The sequence below is a fragment of the Cynocephalus volans genome, chromosome 3 (assembly GCF_027409185.1).
Source record: "Cynocephalus volans isolate mCynVol1 chromosome 3, mCynVol1.pri, whole genome shotgun sequence".
Lineage (NCBI taxonomy): Eukaryota > Metazoa > Chordata > Mammalia > Dermoptera > Cynocephalidae > Cynocephalus > Cynocephalus volans.
In genome coordinates, this window is record NC_084462.1 from 67,023,287 (window position 1) to 67,040,932 (window position 17,646).

Genomic DNA, 17,646 nt, shown 5'->3' on the forward strand with positions numbered 1-17,646 from the left:
CGCCCGGGAGACGCGCGGGCAGTGCGCTCTGCGCTCCGGAGCGGTTCCCGAGCGCCGCGGCCACAGCGCCGCCGGTGCCGGCGCCCATTGTTCCCCGCGGGGGCGGGGCGCCTGGAGCCCGGCCGCGCGCCGCGCCCCTGAACGCGGGAGGGAGGGAGCGCGGGGTCCCCTCGCCCAGCCCGGGCCGGGAGGAGGCGCAGCGCCGCCAGCCCGGGGACCCGGAGCCGGACTGGGAGCCTCCCCGCAGCGCGCAGCCTGCCCGAGCATGGGCGCCTGAGGCGGCCCCGCGCTGGCGGCGAAGGACGCGTCCCCACGAGCGGACTGAGCGGCGGGCGGACCTGGAGCCGGCCCGCGGCGCCGCGCCCCGCCCTCGGCCCGGCCCCGGCCCCGGCCCCTGGCACCATGGACAAGCTGCCGCCGTCCATGCGCAAGCGGCTCTACAGCCTCCCGCAGCAGGTGGGGGCCAAGGCGTGGATCATGGACGAGGAAGAGGACGCCGAGGAGGAGGGGGCCGGGGGCCGCCAGGACCCCAGCCGCAGGAGCATCCGGCTGCGGCCGCTGCCTTCGCCCTCGCCCTCGGCGGCCGCGGGCGGCACGGAGTCCCGGGGCGCGGCCCTCGGGGCTGCGGACGGCGAGGGGCCGGCCCGCAGCGCGGGCAAGTCCAGCACGAACGGCGACTGCAGGCGCTTCCGCGGGAGCCTGGCCTCCCTGGGCAGCCGGGGCGGCGGCGGCGGCGGCGGAGCGAGCAGCGGCAGCAGTCACGGGCACCTGCATGACTCCGCGGAGGAGCGGCGGCTCATCGCCGAGGGCGACGCGTCCCCCGGCGAGGACAGGACGCCCCCTGGCCTGGCGGCGGAGCCCGAGCGCCTCGGCGCCTCGGCGCAGCCCGCAGCCTCCCCGTCGCCGCCCCAGCAGCCGCCGCAGCCGACCGCAGCCTCCTGCGAGCAGCCCTCCGCGGACACCACAATCAAAGTGGAGGGAGGCGCGGCCGCCGGCGACCAGATCTTCCCGGAGGCCGAGGTGCGCCTGGGCCAGGCTGGCTTCATGCAGCGCCAATTCGGAGCCATGCTCCAACCCGGGGTCAACAAATTCTCACTGAGGATGTTCGGCAGCCAGAAAGCCGTGGAGCGCGAGCAAGAAAGGGTTAAATCGGCCGGGTTTTGGATTATTCACCCCTACAGCGACTTCAGGTAAGGAGTCCTGGCGGCGGTGATCCTGCGGGTGCTTTGAGCGTTGGCAGGCATGCCTTCTCTCCCGGCCCTGCCTCCCTGCCGGAGTTAACTTTCCTTACTTAAGCTGGGAGCTGCAAGAGAAGCGGGGCGCCTTTAAGCCCAGAGACACCCCCAGACCTCATCCTGCACCGCTTTGGGAACTTTCCTCTTTGTTCACGCTCCGGTTTTCTCTCAGGTCTGGGCCTCACTGGAGATAGTCTGAAAAGGTGTTCTGAGCCTGGCCTAGCCCTGCCTACAGCCAGGATAGGGCTCTGCCACCTTAAGCCACCCATTCCACCTCCCCTTTCAAGGCTGCAGAGTCAGGGTGGCCGTCGTAGAGGCAGCTCCAGGTCATTCAACCTGCAGAGCAGGGCCATGAAGGAAGACAGACCTCTTAGCAGGTGGGTCAGCTCCTTCTGTGCTGACCGCAGGCATTGATTTCTGCCTTCTGGTGCCCCGGGAAGCTGCAGCGGGCCCTTGGAGGACTGAGGCCACTGGGGACTCCAGCCCAGGGTGAAAGCCCTCTGCACCCCTCAACCCTGGGCCCAGCCCTCCTGCCGAGTGGTGGACCAGGAGCAGACACCCTGGGCAGCTGATATCCAGACTGGCAGGGCAGAATGACCTTGCTCATAGTGGTCAGTGAAGATGCCTGGTGTTCTAGCTGATCAGCAGCTATCCTCTGACCCCAGGCTTGTCCAGTGCCCCATCCCCACCCCAGCGGCCCAAGCTCCAGCAGCTGCTAGGTTTCTCATGGGTCAGTCATGGGTCCCCAAACAAAAGGTGCAACTGCTGGTCAGGAAGGGGGACCCTGCCCCCTCCTGCATCACCTGAGCCAGATGCCACTGAACAGCAGATACCACTCAGGGACTGTGCGCATATCTGCGCAAAAAGAGGGACTGTTGGTTGCCTTAGGGGTTGGAATCAGGGACGCCCTTACCTCAGTCAAAATCCTGAGCTTCCCCCCCCCCCCCTCGTGCCCCTCTGGGCTTTCCTGATACACGAAATTGACATGAGGGTTTGGGAAGTATTCACTTTTTGAGCTGGGTTTCATTCTCTGATTTCTCTCTCTCTCTCTCTTTCTGTGGGCCCTGCCCCCTATCTATCTCCCTTCCCTGTCTATCCTGCTTGCCTGCCTATATAAATGAGCATTTTGCCAACCTAGAGCCCTCTTTGCAAACTCCAGGGAAGTTGGGTTTGTAATGAGAGCAAAGCCATTTTCCATCCAATGAGAGAGATTTCTTGTGCTGGGACTGACCAGTCAGACAAGACTCAATGGCTTAAAATAGGTGGTGAACAGAGGCCCCCCCCTTTTCTTTTCTTTTGAGGGACTGTTCTTCCTAACCCTAATATCCAAGGTTCTTGTTCCCAGAGGGCGAGGGAGGCAGAGGGCAAACTAAACAGAGCCATAGTCATCAAATTGTGTGAGCAAATACGGGACCCTCCCATCAGGAGTTGTGGCTGGGTTCCCAGTGCCAGGCTCCTAAGGAGTGGACTCCCCTCTGGCCAATAATGGGACCTAAGGATCCCAGGCTGAGCTAGGGAGGAGTGGGCAGGAGCAATGTCTCTCCTCCACCCCCGTGAGTGTCCTGGGCTTCTCCTCCTCTCTCTGAAATCCTTGGTGGTGGTAACAGATCGGCTGTTCCAGTATCAAACACTTGAGGTTGTTGAGGGGCCCTTCCCTCTCTTGTTCAGCTCCTCGCTGTCTTTGTTGCAGGAAAGCCTCTGCTTAGGGTTCTCATCACTGAGCCCATGGCCTGGGGTGGAGGTCCTGCAAGGGACCAATCCCAGGCATGCTTAGCCTCCATCAACAAACACTGTGGACCTTCTGGGCACTGGGCCTTGCCCTTCTGGTCTCCCTAACCTTGGATGGTGATGAGCTAGGACTGGGTAGATTTCATGAAATGGGAACCTCCCCATCTTCCTGGTCTTACCTCAGCCCGTCCTGGTTTGTCTGTCTGCAGTCCCCTAGCTGCAAAATCTTCCACCAACTGCAGGCTGCCTGGGACATGGCAGTGGGGGAGGGTGGTGGGGAACAGGGAGAGGATGGATGCAGCAGGATTGACAAATGAGTGACAGGAAAAGGGTCAGACTGGGCTTTGAATTTGGGTTTGTGCAACAAGCAACAGGGACTGATGGCTGGAAGTGCGCAATATTGTAGCTCTCTGGAGCTGGGTGGGGTGTAAGGAAAGAAATCTGAGAAAGACCATCTGTGTGTGTGTGTCTGGGGGGGCGGTGGTTGTGCTCCTCCTGCCTCTAGGCCAAGACAGCTAGTCTCATCTTCAGAAGGTCAAAGAGGCAAGGGCTGAGCTAAGTCTTCTAGGCTTAGAAAACCCACCACTCAATCCTGCCTAACCCATTCCCCTCCCCCACCCAGCACCCCAAGCTTCGGTCCCTAGAGTTTCAGACACCGGCCTTGGGCTCCTATATGGAGCCAATCCCTCCCGCCCACTTCAGGCTTCACAAGAGCTTCTGCAAGCATTGCTCAGGCCAGTCGAGGATTTATTCATCATTTTGACGGGCAGGAAGCATTGATCCAGCAGAATTGGTTTAATAAAGAATCGCCAGCAAACCATGATAGATTGAGTTTGTGGTTTAGAGTTCAGGGCTCGCTGTGATGGGCTTCCGGCATCTCCAGGGGGAGGAAGTCTGGGTGCTTTCTCCAGGGCTGGAGTGGGCTGTGCTCTGGGGGACGAGCATAACCTGTCCATGTCTAATAATAGGCTTTTCTTGGTGCCTCTGCTTCTCATCACCCTACCCATCCCCCCACTCCAACACCCTGCCCCAACCACCCCTGTGGCCCCTCCAGGCTCCATGGACTTGTCTGGCCTCCCCTCCCCTCCACCTCCCCATTTGCCATCTGAAACTTGTGTTCAAGGTTTGTTAAGGGAAGAGGCCAGGATGTGGCAGCCCCTTGGGACATTGCTCCCTGGGCTCCCGCCCAAGGCTAGCTAGCCTTGTGGGTCCTTCCTTCCACACGAGCTGTGTCTGGGAAGCCGGGTTTGGTGGCGGGAACCTGAAACAAGTAAAACATAGTATTTGGATAATCATGTTTTCCCAAGTGGAAAGAAAGGGAGTGTGAACCCCGAGTAAAGATGTAGCTGGTTTTGTTCCCAGAAGCTGGGCAGTATTTTAAGCATTAGGCTCAGGGAGTCAGCCTGGAGGGGGTGGGGGGAGGTGTCAGTGTCTGTCTGAGAGGGTGTCTTGGGGCTGTGTGGGTGGACATGGGGACTGGGAGGGAAGTTCCTTGTGAGATGTCAGCTTTGAGGCTACTGCTGTTCCCCCAGTGCTAGTCCAGCTTTGAGAATGGAGGCAGGTGGAAGCATGGCCTTCTCATCCCTCTGCCCCTAACCCCTCCTGAAGCCATGAGGAAGGGTAGGGAGGGGAGGGCCTCAAAGTGTCCTTTCCTTGGGGCAGAAACAGCTGGGCTCTGAAATCATGGAAACTGGGACAGTGTCCTGGTAGCTCCCAGAGGTGGCCTAAGCTGACTTCCTGCTGCTGCTTCCTGGCACCTCGTCACTGCCACTGCTCACCTCACATCATCTCCCCAACCCTGTGCCTTGGGGGCCTTCTTGGGTTATGAGAGAATGGGAATCCTGCTGCCTGTTGTCATGTCAGACACAAATTGTGCAACCGTGGCCACCCTGTGGAGGTGAGAGCCATGGTGAGCTGTCCAAGGACGGTGACGCTGTAGTAAACCACGTCTCCCCTCCCCTCACCACTTCCTTCCATTGGTCCTGGGCAGATCACATGGATCTCTGTCCTTGGCTCAGGCCAGGGGTTCCGAACCTGCTTGGGGTCAGAGACCTCACTGAGAACCTGCTGGAAACTATAGTGTCTCTACCTAGAAAGACACACATCCAGACACATGTAATGTGGGACTCAATTTCTGGTGTCTGTGGCCCCCCTGAATTGAGGACCATCTAGGGGCTCGAGGTTGTGAACCCCACTTGAGGCCATCACAGAAGAGTGTCTGGGCCTGGTGGGAGGCAGGTGCCAGCCCACTAGAGCTAGCTGTCCCTGGAGCCTGGCTGGGGGGATCCCTCTATAATCCGGGCTCAGGACTCCCATTGCCAGCAGGATGGAAATGAAAACAGGGGTCAGAGGTAGATGCCTGAAGAAGGAAAGGTGTTCTGCTTGGGGACTGGTTTTTGTTTCCTCAGTCCCACTCCTATCTCTCTCCCTTTCAACCCTGGAAGTACTGTTCAAGAAGGAGGTGGAGAGGAGGAAGAAAATGGCAGCCTGGGTCTGGGTCTGGGTATTTTGAGGCCCCTTCTAGGATGGGCCTTCCTGGGGGCCATTGCCTAGGAATGCGGCTACTGCTGTCAGTGCTCAAAGCCAGGCTGAAAAGAGCTGCAGGCCGCGCTCTGGGGGATGGGGAGGGTGCCTTGCTGCAGAGGAGAATTCCAAAGTGAGGTGCCTGGGTGGAGCTGTCAGCTGGCACAATGGACAGCAGGTTTCCCCAGTGAAGAGATGTGCCCCACCTGACAAGGCTGTGGCTGGTGGAGCTCAGGGCCAAGGTACTCCCAGGATGCCAGGTGCACAAAAACCCGACGGGGGAAGAGGGCCAGGAGCCTTGTACTGCCTGGGTAGGGGCCTGCACTCAAGGTTCTCCCTGTTGCAAGGCTCCAGTTCCCTGGTCTGCTGGTTACATGATGAGGCTGGGTTGCCTCCTTCCCTGCCTGCCCTGCCCATTGGTTCCCTTAGCTACTGGGAGCTGGGAGGCTTTTGGGCTGTCAGGTAGCACATAGGGAGCTTCCAACTGTGCTGGTCTGTCTGCTTGTCCATCTGCCCTCCTCTCCCATGCTTTAAGGTCAAGAATCCCTGGATCTTCTGGGATGCCCTCTTGGGCCACTCCAGCAATCATCCATCTCTCCCTCCCTGACCACTTTGTGGCATTTGGATGGAGCTCTGTTTGTTATAATGCAGCATCCCCTGCTGTAATGTCATCCAGCTCACCAGGGGATCTTGTTAGAAATACAGATTCTGACTAAGCTAGGATCTGAGATTCTGCATTTCTGATAAGCGCCCAAATGATGCTAATGCTGCTGGTGCTCAGACCATGCTTGGAGTATTGAGGTTACAGGTCTGTGCTTTTTCCATGCATAGCCTGAGCTCCCTAACCGGGTTCCCTGATGGCAGAGCCTCTGTCTTCTCACTTCAGCCTCAGAGCTATTAGCTTCTAGCACCAACCAAGCTTAGCATAGCAGGGTGAATTCCGTGGACTGGGCTGAGCCAAGCCGCAGAGGTCTGCTTGCAAACTTGAGGATGTTGGATTCACAGCCTGCTCTTCCTCACTTCCTACACTGCTGCTTGGACCCTGCTGGTCCTGGATGCAGGCTGTTGGGGTGGGGGTGAGCAAGCGGAGGCCCGGGAGCCAAGGGGTCCGCATCAAACCATCCTGCCCACCATGTTTGCAGCTCCTCTCCTATCTGAACGGCCAGAGGGGCGGACCCTCAGGCTGGGGGAGAAGGGACAGAGAAAACAGTGACTGCTGTGCTGCAATGAGATTTCTGGACAGGAGCAGATGTTGTCAGTGAAAGAATCCAGAGGTGACGGGGCAGGGGAGCTGGTGTGAGGTGGCTTTGACAGTTGCCAGCTGGAAGAAGAACAGAGGCATCCAGCTGCCTTAGCCTCTTGGGCAGGGGCTTTGTCTGAATCTTATGCCCCCCTCCCCTGCCCCAGGCCATAACCAGCAGCCTCCCCTGTGGGCTGGGCTTGCCTGTCACTTCTCCCTGCCCCCTCCTACCCTGGAAGGCACCAGCCACCATGTAGATGATGGGGCTGACAAGTGTCATAACAGCCTGTTGTGCCTGCCACAACACTGGCCACCGTGGGAGACTTTACCCAGAGCAGAAGGTCCAAGCCCCGTCCTCTGGGGGCTTGTCATATAACTGAAGAGGCAGCCATTCCAGCACATACACTCGCATGAGGGCTCTTCCAAAGCTGCTACTGCCAGTTGCTAATTAACGGAAGGGCTTCTGAGGCTGGCCAGGCAGTCTTGCTTGCGCCCGAGGATGCTGAAGAATCCGCATTTCCCAGCCAGAGAGGGCCATAGGAGGGCAGGGGCATTGTCTTGGCTCTGGAGAGGATGTTCTCTGCCAGCCAGGCTTCTTTTCTGAGAAGGCCTTGCCAGAGACCTGGAAATCTGTGGTTGCAAGGGCTAGGAAGCCATGTGGAGACACTCTTTGCCATCACCACCTTCCTGGAACTGGGGCAGGAGACAGCACAGAGAAGTGGTGAGCTCCCTGTCACCAAAGGCACTCAAGACTGTGCAGTACGTAGATCAGAAGTTGCCAAGCAGCATCCTGTGGACCAAACAGCACCCAAATGTGCCCTGTTTGACCAGCATAGTGTGTCGTAACAATCTGAGCCAATGTTTTCAAATGGAAAGAGGTAACATGAAAATATGGCTTTTGGGCTTCTCTTGAAAAACTGGAAACTTTGGCATCTCTGGTCCCACGTTCCCACTCCGCAGCAGGGGGCTGAAGGAGACTAGAGGCTGCTCCCTCTAAACTGGCTTTTGCTGTCCAGTTGCCCACAGCCCCCAGCTGTCTCTAATGTCTCTGTCTTACACCAGCCACACTATTCATGCCATTTAGCTGCCTGACTCCTGTAGGCTTCTGAGTTTACAACCCTAGATGCAAATCAATGGAGACTAAAGCCAGGTGGGCTCATAGATCAAGAACCACCGTTTATGAAACACCCACCACGTGCTAGGCTGAGTAGGAGCCTCATATCTCCTACTTCATTTACTCTTCACAGTGGCCCCAAAATAGTTTTAATGATCCCCCATTTACAGATAAGGCTCGGACTGGGGGAGAGATTTGCCCCAAGTCACGGAGTTAGGAAGCACCAGAATTGAAATCTGACCCAGGTCTCCAGGACTCTAAACTCATCCTTGTCCCTCCTTTCTCTCTCTCTCTCTCCCTTCCTTCCTTTTTTTTTTTTTTTTTTTTAACCTTAAAAATTTTTTTAATTACACGGTAGTTTAAAAACATTCTTCTGAGAATTAAAACATTGAGGAAGGGCTTGGGGGGGGTCAGTAGGTGCAGGAAATCTATCAGGTCTCAGAATACCAGATCTGAAGAGCCCTTAGCGAGCCCTTGCCTGGAGCCTTTTTGTATAGATGGGAGCAGAGGAGCAGAGAGGGCCACTGCCTGGCCCAAGGTCATAAAGAATATGTCGAAGACAAAACCAGGACCTAAGTGGTTTATGTAACATCTGTCTGCAAAGGTCTTAAAGCTTAAGTCTACCCCAGCTTCCCAGCTAGCGGGTTTCCAGGGAAAGCTTTTCGTGAATGGTCACTTGGAGCTTTTTCTTGTCACCCCAGCTTCACATCTGTCTTTCTGGGGTGACAGGTATTTTCAGGGTCCCATCATAATTTAGGCTCATCTTATGAGAAGGAGTCTTTTTATATCTGTAGATGCAGAGGCTGGTGGCTGAGACATGTTGTCTTAACCACCCCATACCCACCCCCAGGGGCTGCCACTTCTGGGGATGCTGGACCAGCATGCCTGCCCCCCTGCTCCTCCCCCACAGGTCCCGACTGGTGTGGAGACCTTTGGGGTTTAGGAACCATATCCAGCTGCCATCAATGCCCCTGTCCTGGATGGGGGTGATTGGGGTTTAGAGGGAAAGGAGACAAGTAAACAGTGGTGTCTGTGTTCTGTCCACCAGGGAAATAGATGGTCATGTGGTCTGGGCATTACTTCCTCAGAGAGGTGAGGGAGTAGAGTCGATCTGTGGTTTAGGACTCAATGGGTGAACAGAGTCAGGGCTCAGTCTGTGACTAGGGTCAGGGCTCAGTGTGTGACCAGGGACAGGGCTTAGTGTGTTTCCAGGGTCAGGGCTGCAGGGTCAAGGCTCAGTCTGTGACCAAGATAAGGGCTTAGTCTGTGGTCAGACACTAGAGTCCTTGAACAAAGGCTTTGAACCAATCTCAGTGTCCTCCTTGAGGCACCAGGAATTGGGGCAGGGTGGGCGTGTTGCCCATACCCTACCCATGTCCCCTTCCCTTTAGGAACCCCTCTCTGCCTTCTATTAGCTCCCTGAGCTCTTAGCATATGAGCCAGCTGTCTCTGGTGCTCTCTGGGAGGTAAAGTACAAATGATAAATAAACAACAGTGCCACCGCTGCCGACGCCAGAGCCACCAAATCTCACACGTAACCACTTTCCACCCGACTCTGCTCCCTCATTGTTTGGGGCTGGTGTCTGGTGTTCCCAGCCTGGCAGCCAGCTGGAGGCTCCTGCAGAGCGGTGCTCAGGGCTGAGCAGGCGAGGTGCACGGCTTGATAGAGGGACTCCCTCCACCTCACCGCACCCCTGGCTCTGGGCTACCACAAATTGCAGTGAGCAGCGGGGCCTCCAGGTCTGATCACGGCAGCTGTGGGGGCCTGATAATTGGCTGCTGCTGATTTTGTGTGTGTCTAAGCATTTACCCGTGTGGGTGGATGTGTTATGTCTGTGTGAACGAGACTTTCAGAAATTAATACCTTACAGGGCTGGCTAATACATTGTCTTCTGGACTTGGGGAGGGGCAAACTAAGGAGGTCATGCCCCCCAGGAGACCATATAGTCCATTCCGAGACTGTTTTCACCCATTACAGGGGATAGAGCCACTACCCACCTGGCAGAGAAAAGAGTAAGATTTCAGTTCCTTTTAGGGTGCTGGGTCTGGTTTGGGGGAAGGCAGACAAGTGATAGACCAGTTTGGATTGGTGGTCAGGGAAGGCTTCCCAGAGGAAGCAGATCTGAGCTGGGTCTGAAGGAGAGAGAGAGCCATTCTGCACATGTTCTGGGAAGTGGGTGTCTGGGAGCTCAAGCTAAGGGGCCACTTGGTTGGGCTGGGTGTTGTCTGTCACTTAGGGCAGGTTACTCATAACCTGCATCTTTGATCTGCACTCCTTAAGCTCTGCCTTTTGCTTTTGAGAACTCTGATCCCACTGCCCCGATCTGCCCGTGATGCAGCCTGGGTGTATGTGCGTTTGCCTGTGTGTACAGGCACAGCTAGTCCTTGCAGCCCAGGGGAGTTCTCCCGTACCCTGGCCCCAGTTGCACAGCCTTTGAGAAGACTCTCTTCTGCTGTACTAGGCCAGGAAGACAGGTGTTGCCACTGCAATAATGTCACTGAGCATGTGGCCTGAAGCCCAGAAGTAATTTACCCTGCAGTTCCCCTTTGGAGGCTGGAGCAGCCCATGTCAATGATTAACATGAGTCCCCAGCCACTCAAAGCCAAAGCCAGGCATGGGCTTCTCCCATCTACAGTTTGTTAGAGGATATGGGGCACTTGTTCCCTTCCCCAGGGATAGGAAAGACCCTTGTTCACAGGTCTCATCCGTACCATTAACACCTTTTAGAAGAAACTTGATCCAGCAAGGGAGATTGTGCAGATGGGGCCCGTCTTCGTGCAGCATGGGCGCTGGCCCAGCTGGATCCCTGGACCCTCTCATCCTGGCTTGCCAAGCCTGTAACTGCCCACCCCTCCCATTCTGAGTTTGCCCTCTGCTCCTCATCCTGTTCTGCTATGTGACTTCAGCAAACTCCTTTCCTTTCTCAGTGTCCAGGGTCAGGGCCCAGTCTGAGGCTGAGAAGAGAGCAAAGCTAATTGCCCAAATAGGTATTGAACCTGTAATCCTGACCCCATTAGTACAAATTGAGCTAGCAGGGCAGGGACAGTGCTGCCGACCAGTACAGCTGATGAGAATCTCCCTCCTTCTTTCTGGGGACTCTGCCCAGGCCCAGCCAGATGTGATCCTGGAGTTATGCAGCCCCTGGGGTCCCAGAAGCGGTGGGAGATCCCTTACCAATGGGCATCTTTCTGCTGACACTTTGCCAGCACACAGTACTGGGGAACAGGACGTGGGGGTCTCCCTAGCATGTTGTGTCATGTTGGTGTGGCCTGTAAGGCGCCCCCATCAGATCATGGGCCCTGTGGAGTAGAGCTCAGTCTTTCTTTTCTTTGTTCCCTGTGCATCCTACCCAGAGACTGACGTAGCAGGAGCTTCATGAAAATGAGCTGTGGTGTTTTCCTCCTGGAAAGGGCCCCACCCATGTTCTCCTCCCAGCCTCCCCTGCTAGAGGGCAGTTGTCCCCTCCTGGAAGCTCAGACCTGGTCTCAGAAGAGTTCAGAATGTGAGGACCCATGGAGACTGCAGGTCACTCTAGACAACTGTGGTTGGAAGAGCCCTATGGCTTTGGAATTGTCAGTGGAAGGAAACGGGAAAAACTGTTCATCCTGTCCCAGAGGCTCTGGGGAGTCATCATCCCATGGGGTGGCTCTGCAGTTCTGGGGACAGAGCTGAGGGAACAAGCCTGTGGATCAGAGGCCAGTTGAAGACTTGGCTCTGCCCCATCTAGCTGTGTGGGCTTAGCCCAGGCCTCTCCTCTCTGGGCCTTGCTTTCCTCATCTGAAATCATGTGACTGGAGAGGGGTCAGCTTGCAGCAAGACCCCAAAGCCTAAATTGGTGGCCACCACAGAGTCCCTTGGGAGGGTTATGCAATTACAGATGCCTGGCCCTTCATGAGTGTGGCCAGGCAGGTAGAATTTTGGGAATCACCCAGGTGATTTTGCTTCCATCACTTTGGGAGCCAATGAGCTGGGGCCTCCCTAAGGCCCCTTCCACGTTAGCAGTCTGCAGTTCTCTGATGGCACTGCATTTTCCTTAGTCCTTCAATGGCTCCCCAGAGCCTGGAGTACGATCCTGACTCCTTAGCCCAGCATCCAAGCCCATTGGTGATAGGCCTTCCACTCCAGGGAGTCTTTCCTCATTTTTCCCTTGTAGATTGTTAGGAATCAGAATCATAAAATTCTGGGGCTGGGAGGCACCTCAGGGAACATGGCTCTTGTTCAGCTTCCTTGTTAGGTGGTGTTTCCTGGAGAGAAGGCAGCAGAATTCCATCCCAGGCACCTCCAGGAGATCCTTGTTGTTGACTGGCCCCCAACCGCCATCCCCTAGACCCTCCCAGAGTCAGTATTTACCTACTCTCTGTAGGGAAGCTCTCCCATACCTACTTCTTAATTACTTCCATGACCAGTTCTGCCTGGTCTTAGGAAGTTCTGCCCCAAATCCATCCCCAGTGCCTTATATTGCAACTCAAGCTCGTTTCCTCCTTTACACTGGCAGCTCCTTTCTGCATGAGCAGATGAACTCTCCTACCTAATTTCCCCTGAGGTTGTGCTCATGTGCTACTCTAAACAATATTCTATTTTTGTTCCATTCTCCTGAGTGGTAGGGCAGAAGATTCCTGGGGGAGTGGTGTTTGAGCCGCCCTTGGCTCTGATAAGCTGGGCTGAGTTTTCCAACTGTTGTCCCCTCCCCGATTTGCCCCAGATGGTCTTATCAGCTGGGTGAAGCACAGAATGGTTAGGACACTGGCCCGAGAGATCACAGCATCCTGGCAGCTTTCAGCATTGTAGAACAGATGTCCCCTGCTGTGTAGTTTGGTGTGTGTGTGTGCATATATGCACATGTACACTAGTGTGTCTCTGTGCGTGCACAACGTTAGGGTCTCACTGGATTGGTATCTCAAATTATCCCTTATGCCTGGGTCTGTGCTCAGCTATGATATTGAAATGGTGCAGTTAAAATGCCTTCCTCAAGGAACTCTCTTCCTGTACAACCTTCATGGCTCCTCATGTCCCCAAGAAAAGTTCTGACTTCACAGTCTGGCAGTCAGGATGTCCCATCCTCTCTTCAGGCCACTATTAGGCTGGGAGCTGGGCTGTCAGAGATCTCTGAGATGTGCTTTCTTCCCTTAGCAAGCTTTTGATCTGGTCAGCTGCCCTTGGCTGACCTCTTTAGCCTCTGCACTGCAGAGATTCGTGGAATTCAGCATGTCTTTAGAGATAGTCTGGCTCCATCCTCTCGTTGGGCCAACAGGGAAACTGAGGAAGGGACAGTGAGAGGCAGAGACTTATTCCAGGGCACACAGCAAATTAAAAATCAAGATGGTACTGGAATTCAAGACTCTCGGGCCCCCGTCCTGGCTGCCTTCCTGCAACCCCTGGGCTCTGGTCACAGTGCTGTCCTTCCTGACCAGTGGACACACTCAGGTCCCTTCCTCCTCTTTGGGGCTTTAGTGCCCCACAGGCCATGCTACCCTCTGCTCCTGTCTGTCCGCATTCAAGCCTGGCTGAATTTCCCCTCCTCAGCCTATGGGATGCAGAGCCAGACAGCTCCCCACTCCCCTCCCCCAGGCTTAGGGTCCCACCTGCCCTTGGTGCTGGCCTGGATGATTAGCTCTCCTATGAGGTGGGTCTGTCCATCCCCCAGACGGAGGTGGGACAAGTCCATGCCTCTCAGGATCTGCAAAGCCCTCAAGTCCAGGACCTGCATCTTAGTAGTCACAAAAATAATGAAGATGGCGATGATGACAATGGCCAGCATTTACTGAGTATTTACACTGTATGGCATATTATAAATATTTTTTCATTTAATTCTCACAGAATCCTGTGAGGTGGAGATTAATGTTCTCATTTTGCATATGCGAAGATAGGCTCAGAGAGGTTAAGTGTTTTATCTAAGGCCACACAGCCCCAAAGTCAAACACCCGAGCACCTAACCACCATACCATCCACTATAGCATGGCTTCTCAGAGTGTGGTCCCTGGACCGGCAGCCTCAGCATCACTTGGGAGCTTCTTAGCAATGCAGATGTTGGGTTCCACACCTACTGAGTCTGTACCTTAGTAAGATCCCTGGGTGATTTGCGTGCGTGTTATTCTGAGAGGCACTGTGCTATATGATTGAAGGATCACAGCTGGAGAAGGGAGGACTCCGTCAGCTACAGCCCTCAGACAGCTCACCTTCTGCTTGGGGAGTGGCCACAACTAGCCCTCATTGCATGATGAGCGGCAAGGACCTAAGCCCAGGCCAGGCAGGGACCTTAGAAGAGGCAGGGGTAAGGAGCCATCTTTGGGTCTTAAAAAAACAAAAGAAAGCAATTTTTATTCCTCAAGTAATGGATAATCATAGAAAAATTGGAAAATAAAGGTACGCTAAAATCCAAACAACCCACTCATGAATGAAGATGCCCTTGGCTCTAAATCTATCCGTGTCTGAGGCAGCCCTAGGTGGCTGAGGGAGCAGCTACCTGGGAGCCCTGTGATTCTGAGTCAGAGATTTTGAGGTGGGTTAAAAATAGAGCCCTAATGGCCAGGCAGGGGCAGGAGGAAGAGAGCAGTTCATCCACTGGAGTGGGGAGACCCTGGGGTCAGGTGAGAACAGTGCGGGGAGGTTGTGCATAAAAGAGGCCGTTGGGGGTGCGTGGCACATTCCCTTCAGAGGCCTGAGCTGAGTGCCCGGCCTGGCCCAAAGGGTCGTGGGAGGCAGCTATTTCAACTCTGGGTGGGGGCGGGGAGGCCAAAATGCAAGCCCCAGGGCACAGGCAGGGAGAACTGCTTACTTACTCCAGGGTAAACCCCCCACCACCAGCACAGAGGCAGCCAGCGCTCCTTTGAGGGGGTATAGGGAGGTGGGCAGCAGCCCTGCCTCAGAGAATGACAAACAGGAGGCTGGACAGGTAGGGGGTGGGAGAGGGGATTGGTACATCCTTTCAAGCAACTATCATGGGAGGAGGGAGGCAAGAAGGTGTCCCCATGTGTCACGGGCTGGCATGTGTGTGACATTCAGCTGGTCTCCTTTGTCTATTTCACCTGCCTTTCAAATGGCCTCCTTCTCTACATCTTCATCATTCTCTACTCCAAAAAATCATCTCATCCTGACCTCTCAGTCATGACAGTGACTCTTTTACTCTTTTACATCGATGCCGACTGCTTAGGAGTTCTCTGAGGTCCAGGGTATGTCCCTGACATGTTCAAGGACCCTTCACAGCACGGGACACTGGTCATTGTTTAAAGGTAGACTCATTTTTCTGATTATAAAGGTGCTATTTGCCTACTGTGGGGTATGTAGAAAATATAGAAAGGTGTAATGGAGAAAATGAAAGTCATCCATGATCCTATCACTTAGTAATAATCAGTGTCAATGTTTTAGTGTGTATTTTTTTAGTTTTATTTTTGGCAGTCTTTTTTCTCCTGGCAAGTCTTTCATCCATACATCTATCCATTTAACGATAAGAGGATTTCACTGAGATCCCTCCCCACCCCCTGCCCAGCGACGTGTTCACATCTTGGAAAAGGAGGTAAAATCGTGTCTGTTCTTGGGGAGCACACAGCAGTGTCGGGGAGATAATACTCATCCTGGGTCTGCATGGTGAGGGCAATGGAGGGGGATTCTGGGGAGAAGTGGAGCTGCCTCCATCCTTGCCCCCACCCCGGGACCTCCTGGATCTTAGGCCTATTCTAGGAGAAGGAAGAACCTTTAAAATCCCCACACAGGGGGCACACTCGTGACAAGGGGGCGTGGTTCTGCCACCACCAACCCCCACTGGTCAGGCTGGAAACACAGTCCCAGCTCTGGCTGCAGTCTTTAGCGACAGTGTCTCCCCACCAGCCCTCTCTCATCCCATTCTGTCAGAGCCCCCAACCCCAGTGTTTCTCCTGGTCTCTTGTTCATCTCCCTTCTCCCTCCTTTCCTGCAACTTTTCCACCACTGTTTTCAGCACACGTAGGGGCCATTTGCTGAGGGCTGTTGCTGCAAGTCTTGGAGTCTTGGGGCTTGGTTGTGATTCATTCTTCTCTGACTATCGGAGGCTTGTGAAAGGCTGGCAGGAAGTTGCCGGGGTCTGAGAGGGCTGCCCTTCTTGAGTGGCTTCTACTGGGCTACTTGTCATTTAGCCTTTGGCTCCTGAGACATGCGTGGCATGCATGCATTCATTCACCCATCCACCCATTCATATATTTGCATCCATTCAGGTATTTATTATGCCCTACCATGTAAAAGGCACTGTGCCAAGTTCAGAGAGTCAAGTGACCACAAGTTAGAGAGTCAAGCCCACAGCCCATTGTAGTGTGATAAATACTGTGCAAGGGCAGCATCTGGAGGGCAGCCACCTGGATATCCCAGGAGATGAGGGAGGCTTCCCAGGAGACGGGACACCTTCCCTGAACCAAAGTTGATGGGGTGGGCATGAGTGGGGAGGAGGGTTCCAGGCACAGACGACAGCATGAAGGAGAGCCCAGGGCAAAAGGAAGCACAGTGTTCTGGCACTGAAAGTCGCCTGTCTGTAGCAGAGCATGTGAGGGGAGGGATATGGGGAAGTAAGGCAGCAAAAGGAGGCCAAGTCCAGGTCAGGAAGGGCCTTGAGGATGACAGCAAGGAACTTGGATTTTAGTTGGGAGGTGGTGGGAGTGTGGAAGGACCTTGGGCTTCGCAAAATGTGGAGAGTGGATTGGAGAGAGGATACTGACCCCACAGGACCCTGAGGTATGTGGGCTCCTGGGACAGCCAGGGAGCTCCAAGTCCTGGGAGGCTATAGGAGTGGTGCAGGTGGTGAATTGATGGGACTTGCTGGATCCAACATGATCAAGTGCTGGAAAGTGAGGGAGATGGAAGAGTTGAGGATAACTCCCAGATTTCTAGGTTAAGCATTTGGATGGCTGGTGGTACTGTTTTCTGGAAGCACCAGAGTTTGTGGAGGAAGCTGCTAAGTTATAGTTGAATATGTTGAATATGATGAGGTTCCCGTGGACATGTAGGTGTAGATGTGCAGTCAGCAGTGGACACATGGGTGTGGAGCTGAGGAGAGGGGTCCTGTTGACAAGCCAGCAGAATAATGAAGCCTTGGGAGCTGGCGCGGTCACCCAGGAAGAGTGCATAGAGAAGAGGTGGGGAAACAAAGCAACAAAAGCATCTAAAGGTCATGCCAGGGAAGAGGAGCCCATCTAAGGGAAGGGAAAGGAGAGGCAGAGAGAACGGAGAAAAGCCAGCAGAGCAGGGTGCCTTAGAAGCCATGGAGGAAATGGTTTGAAGAGCAGAATTGTGTGCAGTGTCAGGTGATGCTGAGGGTCAAGAAAGAAATGGACTGAAAAGCATCCACTGGGCTCAGCAGCAGGGTGTGGACTGGTGATGTTGCTGAGGAGCCAAGAGAGGCGTTGGGTGATAGAAATGAGAGATGGGACAGTGAAACGTCCTTTAAGAAGTCTGGTTCTAAGTAGGGAAGAAAGAAGACTTGGGGGAGGGGGTCCAGGAAGTGGTTTTATTTTTTTTAAGTTTAGAGGGCTTAAAAGAAAAGGCTGGTGGCAAAGGAGCAGTAGAGGGGGAGAGAGTGGAGAGATAGATGAGAGAGGGCATCTTCTATAGAGTAAGGCCCCTGGGGAGGAGAAAGAGAATGGAATCAGGGGACAGGTGGAAGAGTCGCCAATGCCCTTATGGCTGGAAGGAGGGGAAGGAATGAGGGAGATGCAGCAAGGTAGGATCTGGTGGCAGGGAGAGGAAGGAGACATTCTGGTGGCTCCTCTGTCCTCTGTGAAGTAGGAGGTAGCCGTTATCTGTTGAGAGTGAGGGCAAAGGCAGTGGTTTCAGAGCTGTAAGG

The 17,646-nt window shown here is 54.8% G+C and overlaps 1 protein-coding gene across 1 annotated transcript in view; it reads left to right on the forward strand.

Moving 5' to 3' along the window:
* The first annotated feature begins 402 nt into the window (after positions 1-402).
* HCN4 (hyperpolarization activated cyclic nucleotide gated potassium channel 4) overlaps positions 403-17,646 on the forward strand; it is a 44,165-nt gene continuing 26,921 nt past the window's right edge. The window contains exon 1 of the mRNA XM_063091706.1: positions 403-1,190. Coding sequence (XP_062947776.1) covers positions 403-1,190 — 788 coding nt within the window. The remainder of the gene's footprint in view (positions 1,191-17,646) is intronic.